Source organism: Heterodontus francisci, chromosome 1, assembly GCF_036365525.1.
Source record: "Heterodontus francisci isolate sHetFra1 chromosome 1, sHetFra1.hap1, whole genome shotgun sequence".
In the NCBI taxonomy this organism is placed as follows: domain Eukaryota; kingdom Metazoa; phylum Chordata; class Chondrichthyes; order Heterodontiformes; family Heterodontidae; genus Heterodontus; species Heterodontus francisci.
In genome coordinates, this window is record NC_090371.1 from 271,526,355 (window position 1) to 271,542,615 (window position 16,261).

Below are 16,261 nucleotides of genomic sequence, written 5' to 3' on the forward strand. Positions count from 1 at the left end.
GCAGTATGTTGCTGTTTAAGATGATCAAAATTCCTTTAATGCAAGTGTAACCAAGTACGAAGACCTGGTGCCCTCCCATCCCTGCTCCAAGCGGGTGGAGGCAGGGGGTGGTCTTTGGAGTGAAGGCTACTTTGACAATAGCCAGCGTCAAATGAAAGTGCGAGAGGATGCTGATGGAGGCAAAGAGTGCCCCGAGGCTTCCTATCCAACATTACAAATCTTAGAACCACAGAAGGAGGCCATTTGGCCCATCATTTCCATGCCAGTTCTCTGCAAGAGCAACTCACCTAGTCCCACCTCCTCTCCCCCCACCCACCCACCCCCACCCCCCGACCTTTTCCCCATGGCCCTGCAAATTCTCTCTTCAGATAATTATCTAATTCCCTTTTGAAAGCCACTATTGAATCTGCTTCCATCACACTCTCACGCAGTGCAATCCAGATCCTAACCACTCACTAAGAGGTTCTTCATGTTGCTGTTGTTTCTTTCGCCAAATCACCTTAAATCGGTGTCCTCTGGTTCTTGTTCCTTCCGCCAACAGGAACAGTTTCTCCCTATCTACTCTGTCTAAACCCTTCATCATTTCAGACCTCTATTATATCTCCTCTTAATCTTCTCTAAAGGAGAACAGCCCCAGCTGCTCCAACCATTCCACATAACTGAAGCTCCTCATCCATGGAAACATTCTTGTGAATCTTTTCTTCACCCTCTCTAATGCCTTCACATCCTTCTGAAAAGTGTAGCGCCCAGAATTGGACACATTTCAGTGGAGGCCGAACCAGTGTTTTATACAGGTTTATCATAACTTCCTTGCTTTTGTACACTACGTCCCTATTTATGAAGCATAGGATCCTGTATGCTTTCTCAACCTGCCCTGCCACCTTCAATAATTTGTGCACATATACCCCCAGGTCCCTCTGCTCCTACATCCCCTTTAGAATTGTATCCTTTATTTTATATTGCGTCTCCACGTTCTTCCCACCAAGATGAATCACTTAACACTTCTCTGCATTAAATTTCATCTGCCACTTGTCCGCCTATTCCACCAGCCTATGTCCTTTTGAAGTTTATCATTATCCTCCCCACAATTCACAATTCTTCCAAGTTTTGTATCATTTGTAAATTTTGAAATTGTGCTAGGTCATTAATATAGAGCAAGAAAAACAGAGTTCCTAACACCGACCCCTGGGGAACCCCACCATATAACTTCCTCCAGTCCGAAAAATAACCGGTCACCACTACTCTGATTCTTGTCATTCAGCCAATTTCATACCTATGCTATTCCTTTTATGGACTCTAACTTTGCTGACAAACTGGTTATGTGGCACTTTATCAAACACCTTTTGGAAGTCCATACACACCACATCAACTGCGTTACCCTCATCAACCCTCTTTATTACCTCATCGAAAAACTCAAGCAAATTAAACATGATTTGCCCTTAAATCCACTCTGGCTTTCCTTAATTAATGTACATTTGTCCAAGTCACTTAATTTTGTTCAGAAGTATCGTTTCCAAATGCATTCCCATCACCAAGGTTAAAATGACTGTCCTGCAGTTGTTGACCTTATCCTTCCACCCTTTCTTGAACAAGGGTATAACATTTGCAATGCTCCAATCCCCTGGCACCACCCCTGTATCAGTGCATAAGTTCAACTGGGTTTCTTTTCATCAGTAGCATGATACAAAAAGTAACATTCTCTCTTCGATCAGCAGAATTACTTTTCAGCATTCATGACCAGTCTTGGAGACTTTTGAACTTAACTACATGAAAGTGCCAAACACCTCATTGTGGTTTGGGTTTTTCTGGAAGGGCCCACCACTATAGTGTGGGGGTTAGGTCTACTTGATGCCCAAGAGCATATTTGGTGAGAATGCAAGGAACAGAGGAAATAAGAGGAGTAGGCCATCTGGTCCCTCGAACCTGCTCTGCCATTTAACCAAATCATGGCTGATCTTGTACCTCAATGCCATTGTCCCAGGGAGGCAGTGGCGTAGTGGTATTGTCACTGGACTAGTAACCCAGAGACCCAGGGTATTGCTCTGGGGACATGGGTTCAAATCCCACCACAACAGAAGGTGGAATTTGAATTCAATTAATAAATCTGGAATTAAAAGCTAGACTAATGATGGCCATAAAACCTTGTCAATTGTTGTAAAAACCCATCTGGTTCACTAATGTCCTTTAGGGAAGGAAATCTGCTGTCCTTACCTGGTCTGGCTTACAGGTGACTCCAGACCCACAGCAATGTGGTTAACTCTTACATGCCCTCTGAAATGGCCCAGCAAGCAACTCAGTTGTATCTAACTGCTACAAAGTCAATAAAAAGGTATGAAACTGGACAGACCACTCGGCATCAACCTAGGCACCAGAAACGACAATGGCAAACCCAGCCCGGTCGACCCTGCAAAGTCCTCCTTACTAACATCTGGGGGCTTGTGCCAAGGTTGGGAGAGCTGTCCCACAGACTAGTCAAGCAACAGCCTGAAATAGTCATACTCATGGAATCATACCAAACAGAATGTCCCAGACACCCCCATCACCATGCCCGGGTATGTCCTGTCCCACTGGCTGGACAGACCCACCAGAGGTGGTGGCACAGTGGTATACAGTAGGGAGGTAGTTGCCCTGGGAGTCCTCAACATTGACTCTGGACCCCATGAAGTCTCATGGCATCAGATCAAACATGGACAAGGAAACCTCCTGCTGATTACAACCTACCGCCCTCCCTCAGCGGATGAGCCAGTACTCCATGTTGAACAGCACTTGGAGGAAGCACGGAGGGTGGCAAGGGCACAAAATATACTCTGGGTGGGGGACTTCAATGTCCATCACCAAGAATGGCTTGGTAGCACCACTACTGACAGAGCTGGCCGAGTCCTAAAGAACATAGATGCTAGACTGGGTCTGCGGCAGGTGGTGGGGGAACCAACAAAAGGGGGAAACATACTTGACCTCGTCCTCACCAATCTGCCTGCTGCAGATGCTTCTGTCCATGACAGTATTGGTAGGAGTGACCACCGCACAGTCCTTGTGGAGACGAAGTCCCGCCTTCACATAGAGGATACCCTCCATCATGTTGTGTGGCACTACCACCGTGCTAAAATGGGATAGATTTCGAACAGATCTAGCAATGCAAAACTGGGCATCCATGAGGCGCTGTGGGCCATCAGCAGCAGCAGAATTGTACTCAACCACAATCTGTAACATCATGGCCTGGCATATCCCCCACTCTACCATTACCATCAAGCCAGGAGACCAACCCTGGTTCAATGAAGAGTGCAGGAGGGTATGCCAGGAGCAGCACCACGCATACCTCAAAATGAGGTGTCAACCTGGTGAAGCTACAACACAGGACTATCTGCATGCCAAACTGCATAAGCAGCATGCAACAGACAGAGCTAAGCGATCCCATAACTAACAGATCAGGTCTAAGCTCTGCAGTCCTGCCACATCCAACCGTGAAAGATGGTGGACAAACAAACAACTAACTGGAGGAGGTGGCTCCACAAATATTCCCATCCTCAGTGATGGGAACGCCCAGCACATCAGTGCGAAAGATAAGGATGAAGCATTTGCAGCAATCTTCAGCCAGAAGTACTGAGTTGATGATCCATCTCGGCCCCCTTCTGAAGTCCCCAGCATCCCAGATGCCAGACTTCAGCCAATTCGATTCACTCCACGTGATATCAAGAGACGACTGAAGGCACTGGATAATGCAAAAGCTATGGGCCCTGACAATATTACTGAAGACCTGTGCTCCAGAACTTGCCGCGCCCCTAGCCAAGCTGTTCCAGTACAGCTACAACACTGGAATCTACCCTGCAATGTGGAAAATTGCCCAGGTATGTCCTGTACAGAAAAAGCAAGACAAGTCCAACCCGGCCAATTACCGCCCCATCAGCCTACTCTCAATCATCAGTAAAGTGATGGAAGGAGTCATCAACAGCAGTGCCATCAAGTGGCACTTGCTTAGCAATAACCTGCTCAGTGACGCTCAGTTTGGGTTCCGCCAGGGCCACTCAGCTCCTGACCTCATTACAGCCTTGGTTCAAACATGGACAAAAGAGCTGAATTCAAGAGGTGAGGTGACAGTGACTGCCCTTGACATCAAGGCAGCATTTGACCGTGTATGGCATCAAGGAGCCCTAGTAGAACTGAGGTCAATGGGAATCAGGGGGAAAACCCTCCGCTGGCTGGAGTCATACCTAGCGCAAAGGAAGATGGTTGTGGTTGTTGGAGGTCAATCATCTGAGCTCTAGGACATCACTGCAGGAGTTCCTCAGGGTAGTGTCCTAGGCCCAAACATCTTCAGCTGCTTCATCAATGACCTTCCTTCAAATCATAAGGTCAGAAGTGGGGATGTTCGCTGATGATTGCACAATGTTCAGCACCATTCGTGACTCCTCAGATACTGAAGCAGTCCATGTAGAAATGCAGCAAAGCCTGGACAATATTTAGGCTTGGGCTGATAAGTGGAAAGTAACATTCGCGCCACACAAGTGCCAGGCAATGACCATCTCCAACAAGAGAGCATCTAACCATCACTCCTTGACATTCAATGGCATTACCATCGCTGGATCCCCCACCATCACATCCTAAGGGCTACCATTGACCAGAAATTGAACTGGAGTAGCCATATAAATACCGTGGCTACAAGAGCAGGTCAGAGGCTAGGAATCCTGCGGCGAGTAACTCACCTCCTGACTCCCCAAAGCCTGTCCACCATCTACAAGGCACAAGTCAGGAGTGTGGTGGAATACACTCCAACTGCCTGGATGGGTGTAGCTCCAACAACACGCAAGAAGCTCGACACCATCCAGAACAAAGCAGCCCGCTTGATTGTTTGTAGATGGGGTGCCAATCACTCCCTCCACCACCGACACACAGTGGCAGCAGTGTGTACCATCTGCAAGATGCACTGCAGCAATGCACCAAGACTCCTTAGACAGCACCTTCCAAACTTGTGACCTCTATCAACTAGAAGGACATGGGCAACAAATGCATGGGAACACCACTACCTGCAAATTCCCCTCCAAGTCACACACCATCCTGACTTGGAACTATAATCGCCGTTCCTTCACTGTCGCTGGGTCAAAATCCTGGAAATCCCTTCCTAACAGCACTGTGGGTATACCTACACCAAATGGACTGCAGCAGTTCAAGAAGGCAGCTCACCACCACCTTCTCAAGGGAAATTAGGGATGGGCAATAAATGCTGGCCTGGCCAGTGACGCCCACATCCCATGAAATGAATAAAAAAAAAAAAATCCCTTGATACCTTTACTATCTAGAAATCTATCGATCTCGGTCGTGAACATGTGCAATGACTGAGCCTCCACTGCCCTCTGGAGTAGTTTCTACATTCCTCATTTCAGTCCTAAATGATCCAAGACTGATTTATCTGATTCTGGACTCCCCAGCCAGGGGAAACATTCTTCCTGCATCTACCCTGTCCATCCCTGTAAGAATTTTGTATGTTTCAATGAGATCACCTCTCATTCTTCTAAACTCTAGAGAACACAGGCCCAGTCTTCTCAATCTCTCCTCATAAGACAATCCCATCATCCCAGCAATCAATCAGTCTGGTGAACCTTCATTGCATTTCCTCTATGGCAAGTATATCCTTCCTTAGGTAAGGAGACCAAAACTGTACACAATACTCCAGGTGTGGTCTCATCAAGGCTCTATATAATTGCAGCAAGACTTCTTTACTCCTGTACTCAAATCCTCTTGCAGTAAAGGCCAACATACCATTTACCTTCCTAATTGCTTGCTGCATCTACATGTTAGCTTACAATGACTTGAACAAGGACACCCAGGTCTTTTTGGACATCTACAGTTCCCAATCTCTCACTATTTAAAGAAATAGTCTGCATTTCTGCTTTTCCTATCAAAGTGGATAACTTCACATTTTTCCACATTGCATTCCATCTGCCAGGTTCTTGCCCACTTAGCCTGTCTAAATCCCCTTGATGTCTTTGCATCCTCACAACTCACATTCCCACCTAGTTTTGTGTTATCAGCACACTTGGAAATGTTACATTTGGTCTCTACATCCAAATCATTGATGTAGGTTGGGCCCCAGCTGGTCACAATCACTGATCCTTGCGCTACCCCACTAGTCACAGCCCGCCGATGTGAGAATTACCCATTTATTCCTACTCTGTTTTCTGCCTGTTAACCAATTTTCAATCCATGTTACCCCCCAAACCCATATACTCTAATTATGCTTACTAATCTCCTATGTGGGACTTATTAAAAAGCCTTCTGAAAATTCAAATACACCACATCCATCGGTTCCCCCTTATATATTCTGCTAGTTACATCCCCAAAAACGGCAAGTTTGTCAAACATGATTTCCCTTTCATAAATCCATGTTGACTCTGCCCAATCCTACCATTATTTTCTGTGTCCATTTATCACATCCTTTATAATGGATTCTAGCATTTTCCCGACAACTCATGTCAGGCTAACAGGTCTGTAGTTCCCCATTTTCACTCTCCCTCCTTTCTTAAATAGTGGGGCTACATATGCTACCTTCTAATCTTCAGGAACTGCTCCAGAACCTATAGAATTTTGGAAGATGATCACCAGCGCATCCACTATCTCTACAGCCACCTCTTTCAAGACTCTGGGATGTAAATCAGGTCCTGGAGATTTATCAACTTTCAATCCCATTAATTTCTCCAAAACTATTTTTTTTTTTTTACTAATACTAATTTCTTTCAGTACCTCATTCTCGCTTGTCCCTTGGTGCTTTAGTATTTCTGGGAGGTTTTTTGCATCTTACTCTGCAAAGATAGACAAAGTATTTTAGTTCCGCTGCATTTCCTTATTCCCCATTATAAATTCCCCTGTCTCTGCCTGTAATGGGCCCATATTTGTCTTTGCTAATCTTTTCCTTTTTACATACTTATAGAAGCTTTTACAGTAAGTTTATGTTTCTTGCTAGTTTACTTTCATATTCTATTTTCTCTATCAGTTTCTTGGTCCTCCTTTGCTGAATTCTAAAATGGTCCCAATCTGCAGGCTTACTACTTTTTTGGGCAACTTTCTAAGTCTCTTCCTTTCACCTAATACAATCTTTAACTTCTCTTGCTAGCCATAGTTGGATCCATTTTCCTACCGTGTTTTTGTGCCTCAAAAGGAATGCAAATTTGTTGTAAACCATGTATTAGTTCTTTAAATGCTAGCCATTGCCAGTCTACAGTCATATGTGGTTTTCCAATCTACTACAGTCAACTTGCCCCTTCTGCCTTCATAGTTTCCTTTGCTTAGATTTAAGACCCGTAGTTCAATATGAAACTAATCACTTTCAAACTTAAAGTAAAATTCTATCATATCAAGGTCACTCTTCCCTAAAGGCTCCTATACAATAATTAGCCCTTTCTCATTGCACAATACCAGATGCAAAATAACCCGTTCTCTAGTTGGTTCCTCAACATACAATTCTAGAAAACCATCTCATATACATTCCAGGAATTCGTCCTCCATAGCATTAGTGCTAATTATGTTTATCCAGTCAGGATGTAGATTGAAATCCCCCATGATTATTGTATTACCCTTGTTACATGTACCTCTAATTTCCTGATTTAGACTATGCCCTAAGTTACCACTATTGTTTGGTGGCATATAAACAACTCCTACCAATATCTGCTGCCCTTTGCGGTTCCTTAGCTCTACCCAACGGATTCTACATCTTGATCTTCCGATCTAAAATCCTTATCCTTTATTAACAGATCTACCCCACCTCCTTTTCCTTTTTACCCATCCTTCCTAAATGTCAAATACCCTTGAACATTCAGTTCCCAGCCTTGGTCGCCTTTCAGCCACGTCACAGTCATGGCAATTAGATCATACCTGTTTACTTCTATTGAGCCATCAATTCATCTCCCTTGTTGCGAATGTTGGTGTGCATTCAGACAGAGTGCCTTTAATTCTATCTTATTATTTTCACAACCTCTAGCCTTATCTGCTGACGCACTCTTAAGTTTGTATGCTCTGTCCCTACCTGTCACACTTTTGAGAAAAATACTAAATCAAATCAATGTATGTCTCAATGAACATGGATAACAAAACGCAATAATGGCATACTGATGGCAATAATACAATAGAAATAGAATTGAAAATAAACTTAGGAAAGACATTAGCTCCTAGTAAGTAGTATCTTCACAGATCAATGTGCTAACAGTTGAATCAGAAAATAAACATTGAAGCTTTGGCTCTGCTTAATGCTGACCCAGAGATCAGAGTCTTTTTCTGCCTCACATTGGTCTTAACAATCCTGGTCTACATTCAGTGGTGTATCAATACAAAACTACACTGATACAAATCCTGAGCAATCTTTAGTCACGCATTGATCAGTAGTTCCCTCCTCTGAAATCCTCCCTGGGGGCAGGTTTTGGAGCTTGAATGTTTGATTGAAGTGGAGCAGCACAACTGACTGCAATTCCAGAACCAGTCCTTGGCAAAATTCCAGCACATGCATGACTGCTGCAAGGAGGGAAAATCTTACGTGTACACAGTCATCAATGGACCACAGCTTCCTTTGTATGTGGGGGAGGAAGAAATAAGACTGAACACTAGAAGGCCTACTTTAGTTACATGGAAACCATCACCACCTACATTATCCAGTGACAAAATTAGCTGTAGAACTCGTGGGGAAAATGTCACCGCTTTTTATAATCAATGATTGGCTGGAAGCTAGATGAACATTGGTACTCTATCTCTACATAAACTGATTTTTATGTAATGATTGTACCCAGTGGAATTTAATTCCAATTACACCTTTTGTAAATGAGGCAAGTCTAGCTAGTGTACTTCTGAGTCTCAAGTTTGTTACACTGCAAAAACTTACTGCTCTTTCACAATTGAATACTGCATCCAATAGTAAATTTTCATTTAATATCTATACTTCAATTATAAACCCACCCTTTCCATCCACATGCACTCTGAATTCCCTTTATTGCGGCTTTGTGAATCTGCCTCCTAATTGGATGACAGACCCCCGCTCTGAGCTCAACGAATAGGAGGCCTACATTTTGAAACAGCAGAGTGAAGGTGGTTCAAGGTTTCCCTCAGGACAGGAGGTCTCCACAGTCAGTGGAGCAGCTGCAAATATTAGCTGGTAGATGTCAATGTGAGTCAAGATCCCAAAACACAGAACCAGTTAGAATTTGAAGACAAATCTCCAAGTCGATTGTTTTCAAATCAACAAGTTTACATCAGGACTCACAAATCCCCTAGCAACCAGATTTCCACACATGAGCAAGAACCCTAATTAGTGACATACTTTTTTTTTTATATAAAGACCACAGCTGAATTAAGTATTCTTTCCTGCTGCTTTCAGAAGACGTGTGCTGTGTTTTCACGCACCTTACGTATCATGGGAGTTCTCCCTGGTGTCCTGGCCAATATTTCTCCCTAAATCAGTGTCACAAAAACAGATTATCTGGTCATTATCACATTGCTGTTTGTGGGACTTTGTGCATAAATTAGCTGCCGTGTTTTCCACATCACAACAGTGACTACCCTTCCAGAGTAGTTCATTAGCTGTAAAGCTCTCTGGGACATCCTGAGGCTGTGTAAGGTGCTATGTAGATGCAAGTCTATCTTTCTTTCCGTTTCCAGACTTTTTATCCAAGCATTACCTGGTACATTACTCTCAGAGCAATAGGTTCCGGATATGAATCATTTATCACATCTCTTGCCTTTACAATTCCAGAGGTTGGAGCCTCCTTAGGACCTTGATTTCTGTCTTTGTTTAATGTACTGAAGAAAACTAAAGACCATTGTGAAACAATACAAGTCAAGGACAAGTCATGACTCCTGAATGACTTGGTGCTGGGAGCAATTTGTACTTACAGCTCTCACGCCATTCTGGATCTTCCTTTTCATTCTTTTGCACCATTTCTTGAGCTTCCTTCAGGTTAATGTACAACTGCTGGGTTCTCTCCTCTTCCAGACGCTTGATCTCCTCTTCTTGCCTCCTGCGTTCCTCCTCCTCTTTTTGCTTGATGGTAACAGATTAATTCCGTTACTTATTGCAAACCTCCAACAACACATTTCATATTTCAAAGTCAGCTTTTAGGAGCAGGAAATCCTTTTGACAGACATTTTATTCAAATAAAGATTCAGGGCAAGGAATGCTCCTTGTGCTCGGAAACAGTACACGATAAAGTAACAATACTGTACAGGTATATCATACTCAAATAATCAAGAGCAAGCAGCAGGATGATGACAATTTATCGGAATGATATCCTAACTGTAAAGTCCAATGGCTAGTTGTTTATCTGCTTCCTAATTTCAAGAGTTCCAATTATTCTCACATTTTTCATTGACTCACAGGTCAGTTGTTTTTACATCAGAAATAAAACCAATTCTGGCAACTGACAGCAGATATCAACATTTCTTCTTACTGCTCAAGAAACTGTTATGTGGAATATAAAAAAAAAAAGAGTAAGGTGAACAGGAAAATTGGAATGATGTGATTGTCTTGTCTAAAGGATTTGCTGACGTAGTTTGACTGGGGGACTTCCACAAGTGTCAAATTGCTGATTTAGACACCAAAATTAAGATGCCAGGTTTCAATTAAGCTTTCCACTCAATTTCTCTCTTCACTAAGGGCATGAGTGAGGGAAAGATTCAAAGCCACGTGACTTAAAAATGGGCTTGGACTACATTTGGAGACATAATAAATTTGCAAATCCTGAATGATAGTCTTATTTTCTCACCTTCTTCCTTCCCACTCCCTCCAGCATGCTCCTGCACACACAACCACATACCACAATCTTAGATGAAAGCAGCTGTTTGCTCACTTCCCAAAGTTAACAGACTGTGAGGGTCAATATTTACAGTATCCACCCTGGGAATAACGACGCACATCATGTCTCTCAAACTTCCGTAAATACAAATGCAGATTTCACTGGAATTTAAACATCGCCCATTTCTGGACAAGCTTTCCTGGTTCAACAAGGGGGGATAAAATGGAACCAATAGGGAAGATTAATCCACTAGCATGTATCAAACATACTGAGAAACTCAAAAGATTAAATATTTATCCTGCTTCAACAAGCTATTGTAACAGATTTACCAGTACAGCTGCTATTCTGATCACCAACTTGGTTTGAGGACCACATGTGGCAAGTCATTCACCTTCTTGCGATGTCGGCTATGCTGTTGACGGGATATTGAGGACAACTAAAGAACCCCTGAGATTTTATTCACCTTCTTATGGCTAGGTTTTGAAGGAATTAAATGTGGTGATAAATAAGGCCCAGGGTCTGACAAAATAAAATGGTTCTTGACACTTATCTGGTGAAAGATTAATGATGTGGTCATGTGCAGATAAGCAAAGATGCGTTCTGAATAACTTAGGTGTAGATGAAAATAGTTTGCAATCTTATCCATGTAAGACCCCAAAATAAAAATAGACCCAGCCTTAACACTGAATTGTATATTATCAATTCTCCTTTATGACAACATGTGCAGTTCAGTAAACACACTTCACAGCAAACGGCATACAAGGAAGTCAAAATTCATATGAAAAGGAGTAAGTATAAAGGTAGACAATATAATCTTCATTTACTTACAGGATTGAGACAACAGAAATACTCCTATTGAGGAGATTGTAACTTAATGGAGCCAACATATTAAAAAGCAATGTACAGTGGGTCTCTAACTAGGGTCAAAGGGAAGGAAGTGTCATTTGGTCTAGCATTTCTGGGTGACCGTTTTAGAATTGAGGCTACAAACATGTTATACAAATTACAAATTCATTAATAAAACTTGGAAAAAAAATTGCTAATCAAAGTTTCCTTTTGAAATGTAAAAATATTAACACCTTTGTGATTCAAATTGTTTACACGTTGCATTTTCAACATCCTTCTGAATATCCAGATTATTGAAGGTGATCTGAATCAGGTTTTGCCCAAACTACACCCACAATTTAGAAGTGAAAACATGTCTCAGCAGAAATTTGTTTTGACGCATTAATAAGAAGGATGTTATTACAGATATGGAGACCCTTGAATCAGGTCTCACACCCTGTGCAGCTTCTAGAACCAGTCGTAAGTGAAATAAAACAGCGAGTCACTGTCACCTTCCCTCCCACAATATCAAGGCAGAGAACAGCAACATTTTATTATGTGAATATGGGCATTGGGAGTTTGAGAGGAGCAAAATGTCTTTATAGAGCCTCTGCCATGGCAATCTTGATCAGAACAGTCAAGGACAGATTCTGGCTGGTTGGGAGTGGTTAAAGCTCCTGATTGCTACCAAATGACTTGTACTGAACATTGCAAGAGTGTTGATATCTGGCAAGGGTTAAGATCAGGAAGAGTGGTGATATCCTCCACATTCCAACTGTCTTTTCATACCCATTTCCTATACTCAAAACTCCACAATGACCAATTGGAATTATAGCTCTGTAGGAAAAATCACCATGGAGGAGAGCGAGGAGGAAGAGGAGAAAATTGGGCATGGACAGAAAGAATGAATGAATGACAAAATGGAGGCGAGTGCAGTTTACCTTAAGTTCCATTTGGACTCGCTCACATTCAGCAGCTGGTTGTGTAGCCTGCTCTGCTTCAGCTTTCTTCTCACCCTCTTTCTGTCTCTTGATGCCTTTCTCGCCCACTTTAAGTGAGGTGGAGAATCTTCGAATCAATTCCTTTTCTTTCACCTTCCTGTCCAACAAAAGAGCTCATTTTAAAAAGAAACATACACTGGAACCCTTTTGTATGGGCACTCGATTGCTCCTTCAGTCTGCAATAACCCAGCAAATGCATCTCCTGGGTAGTTGAGCCATCGAGGCCAGGAAGGTTCTATGTATGCAACAGTTTTTCAGAAGGCATCATTACTGGTCTCAGCACCAATGGTTTATGTGCTGGAAACATCAGCCAGGTTCCTGCTCCTTGACCAGCCATCCCTGCACATGAACATCAAGCAAAGACACAAGAGGCTGGACTGTATTACCCCACCACCAACACCCACATCCCCACCACCACCATGACTGAATAGTCAAGTTGACACTCATTTTATTCGAGCCTTAGGTGGGGTACTGGAGGATGTCTGACACATAGAACTAAAAAATCAACAAAGGAGTCAAAACCTTGAGGTGGGGGCGGTGGTGCTGGGGGGAGGGGTGGGGGTTGGCGGGGAAAGAAAATAAGCAAGAAGTTTGTACACTTCAAAGGCCAGGATATGCCACATGCAGCTACTGCCAGCAACCCCAAAGTTCACCAGATGCGCACAGAACATGTTAAAGATATACATGGGCCTACAAACAAGCAGTAAAAAATTAAACAGAAAAGCCCGGAGGTCCCAATCACATAATCCAACCAGAGGAATCTACTGTTAAACCTTTGGTGTAACTTGGGTGTCTACCCAATGAGAAACTAGTGCATTTTTGAGAGAGACACACTAGTGAGCACATATTTCAAGACTGCGCTTTGGCTGCGCCACCAAAAGACCATCCAAAAAAAATCAGCACAAGGCTGAAACCTGGTGTAACTGTGCCACAGTGCAGTCAGTGGCTGTTTTGGCAGACTCCTGCTGGCCTTACAATGGGAGTCCACTGAAACAGCTGTAGATCAGGGGCCACAATAATAGTTATGTCCTCATTCGAACCTCTTGATAGGTTACTTCATTTTGACACCCTGCTGTCCCAAATATCGTCGTTACAGGACATTGTTGATGTCGCATCATCAACCAGGTTTGCCAGTTGGATGGGGTGAGAGGAAGGAAAGAAAAACAACAAACAAAATGTGACTTAGCAGCAATCAGGATTTACGCTGAGTATTTCCTCTATATTTAATCTCAGTGTTCCAGCAGGATTAGTTGCTAGTTTCTATTCTCCCCCCACGCAAGCAATCAAGTTGGGAGTTTACAAAATCAATTCAGAATCTTCCAAATTTGAATGACAGTTGAAACAAACATGGGGAACATGAAGTTCTGTTTGGGTTTCGCCAATCTCCCATTGCAACTCTGGAAAACCCCCTGGATCTTCCCTCCCTTCCCACTGCAAAAAGCAAGAAAATGATTTGTGCAGATTGAGCTCCTCACTCAAGGGGCTGACAGGAATATTAGTGGGTCCAGGGTCAGGGGGTGGCAGTGGAGAAGTTGGACAACTCCTGCCCAGGTAATCAGATTGGTGGGTGGGCGGGCATTGGAAAGGCATCTGGAGTGGCGCATGCACACCCCAGGCCCGTACCTACTGACTCTACAAAGAGAATCAGTGCCAGAATCTTTGGGCACCACCCTGGCATAACAAACAATATTTTGACCAGAGGAATTGTGGAGCCTCAGACTTTGCCACTTCTATTTGAGTTTATTTGTTTTTTTGCTGCTGTTGACTCTGCCAGTCAAATCAATTGAGATCTTTTGCTGCATCATAGAATCAGCTGCCAGGAAACTGGTTCAAAGTGACACTGATTAATACTATTTATGACTCAAGATCAATCCTCCCTCCTGTAAGAAAATGTGGAAAGGAGAGGGGGAGTTGGATAGATTGTAAAATGGAGATGGGATTTTTGTCAAGAATAAGAAAACCAAAAAGAACATTTCAAAAACATCTGAATGTTAATTATTAATAGCAGCCTATAACCACAGGGGAAAAAAAATAAGTCACTCAAAACAGGAAATGCATAGCAGGTTACTCAGCATTGAAAGTGGGGAGTGAGCCTGTGAAAAATTAACTTTGGGTGTTGGAACTATGATCAAACCAAAAATGTTATCTTCTACCCACCACTGTTTTCAATAACTATGCAGCATTTGGCAGATACCGAGGACCAGACCAACATTAAATATAATCCCCTGAAGATGGGCAGATCCATAGATAACAGTTTTAAAAATCTCAATTCAAAAGGCTTGAACTAGTGACTTGAAAGCCAGTTGCCATAACTGGTCACAAATTTAACTATTTCACAATCAAATGCTGGTATAAGTCAAGAGCAGTACAATCCAGTGGAATGGTAATTCACTGAAGTAAAACAAAAATAAACCTGAAGGTAAATGCTTTAGGCTGCGGTTTTCATAACTTCACACTCTTCCCTTGGAGAATTTTGCAAGGCTGATTAACTGCTTGACAGGCTGCAATGTGAACGCTTCTTCCATAGACACAGTAATCTTTATGCCAGCTTATACATGACAGGACAGTTTTATGGGCTCCCACAACACAGAGAATGGGGACACCCACACCCAGGACACAAGTATCCCGCTGGATGTCAACCTAGAATTCAAAGCTGGATCTCTGGCCTCCATCTTCCTGGACTGTGTTGGAGTGGCTTCAAACCCTGTACCTTCCGAGTCAAAGACAGGAATGCTACCACCAGACCTTTTTTTTTTAAAATGAAGAACTACATTGCAATTTGGAAAACTGTTTTCATAGCTAAGAATACGAAACAAACAAATTCAAATTCAAGAGTTGGACAGCAATTGCACCGATAATTATCACTAAAATGCAGGATCGGTTTCAGAACCACACTCAGATCAGCTATGATCTTATCAAATGGTGGAGCATGCTCGAGGGGCCGAATGGGCTACTCCCACTCCTAATTTGTATGCTGGGGAAGTGGTGGCGTAGTGGTATGGTCACTGGACGAGTAACCTAGAGACCCAGGGTATTCCTCTGGGGACATGGGTTCAAATCCCATCATGGCAGAAGGTAGAATTTGAATTCAATTAATTAAAAAAAAAATCTGGAATCAAAAAGCTAGTCTAATGCTGGCCATGAAACCATTGTCGATTATTGCAAAACACCCAACTGGTTCACTAATGTCCTTGAAGGAAGGAAATCTGCTGTCCTTACCTGGTCTGGCCTACATGTGACTCCAGACCCACAGTAATGTGGTTGACTATTTATTGATACAGCACTGAAACAGGCCCTTCAGCCCACCGAGTCTGTGCCGACCAACAACCACCCATTTATACTAACCCTGCAGTAATCCCATAATCCCTACCACCTACCTACACTAGGGGCAATTTACAAAGTCCAATTTACCCATCAATCTGCAAGTCTTTGGCTGTGGGAGGAAACCGGAGCACCCAGCGAAAACCCACATGGTCACAGGGAGAACTTGCAAACTCCGCACAGGCAGTACCCAGAATCGAACCCGGGTCCCTGGAGCTGTGAGGCTGCGGTGCTAACTACTGCGCCACTGTGCTGCCCAAGCAAGCCACAGAGTTGTACATAACTGCTACAAAGTTGGTAAGGAATGAAACTGGATGGACATCCCAGCATCAACCTAGGCACCGGAAA

General features: G+C 43.2%; 1 protein-coding gene across 3 annotated transcripts in view; it reads right to left on the bottom strand.

The window, feature by feature from the left end:
- sh2d4a (SH2 domain containing 4A) overlaps nucleotides 1–16,261 on the bottom strand; it is a 51,828-nt gene that overhangs the window by 15,774 nt on the left and 19,793 nt on the right. For all 3 annotated transcript variants that reach the window (XM_068045024.1, XM_068045015.1, XM_068045033.1), the window contains exons 4-5: nucleotides 12,533–12,689; nucleotides 9,868–10,015 (exon numbers count right to left, since the gene is read on the bottom strand). In XM_068045024.1, coding sequence (XP_067901125.1) covers nucleotides 9,868–10,015; nucleotides 12,533–12,689 — 305 coding nt within the window. The remainder of the gene's footprint in view (nucleotides 1–9,867; nucleotides 10,016–12,532; nucleotides 12,690–16,261) is intronic.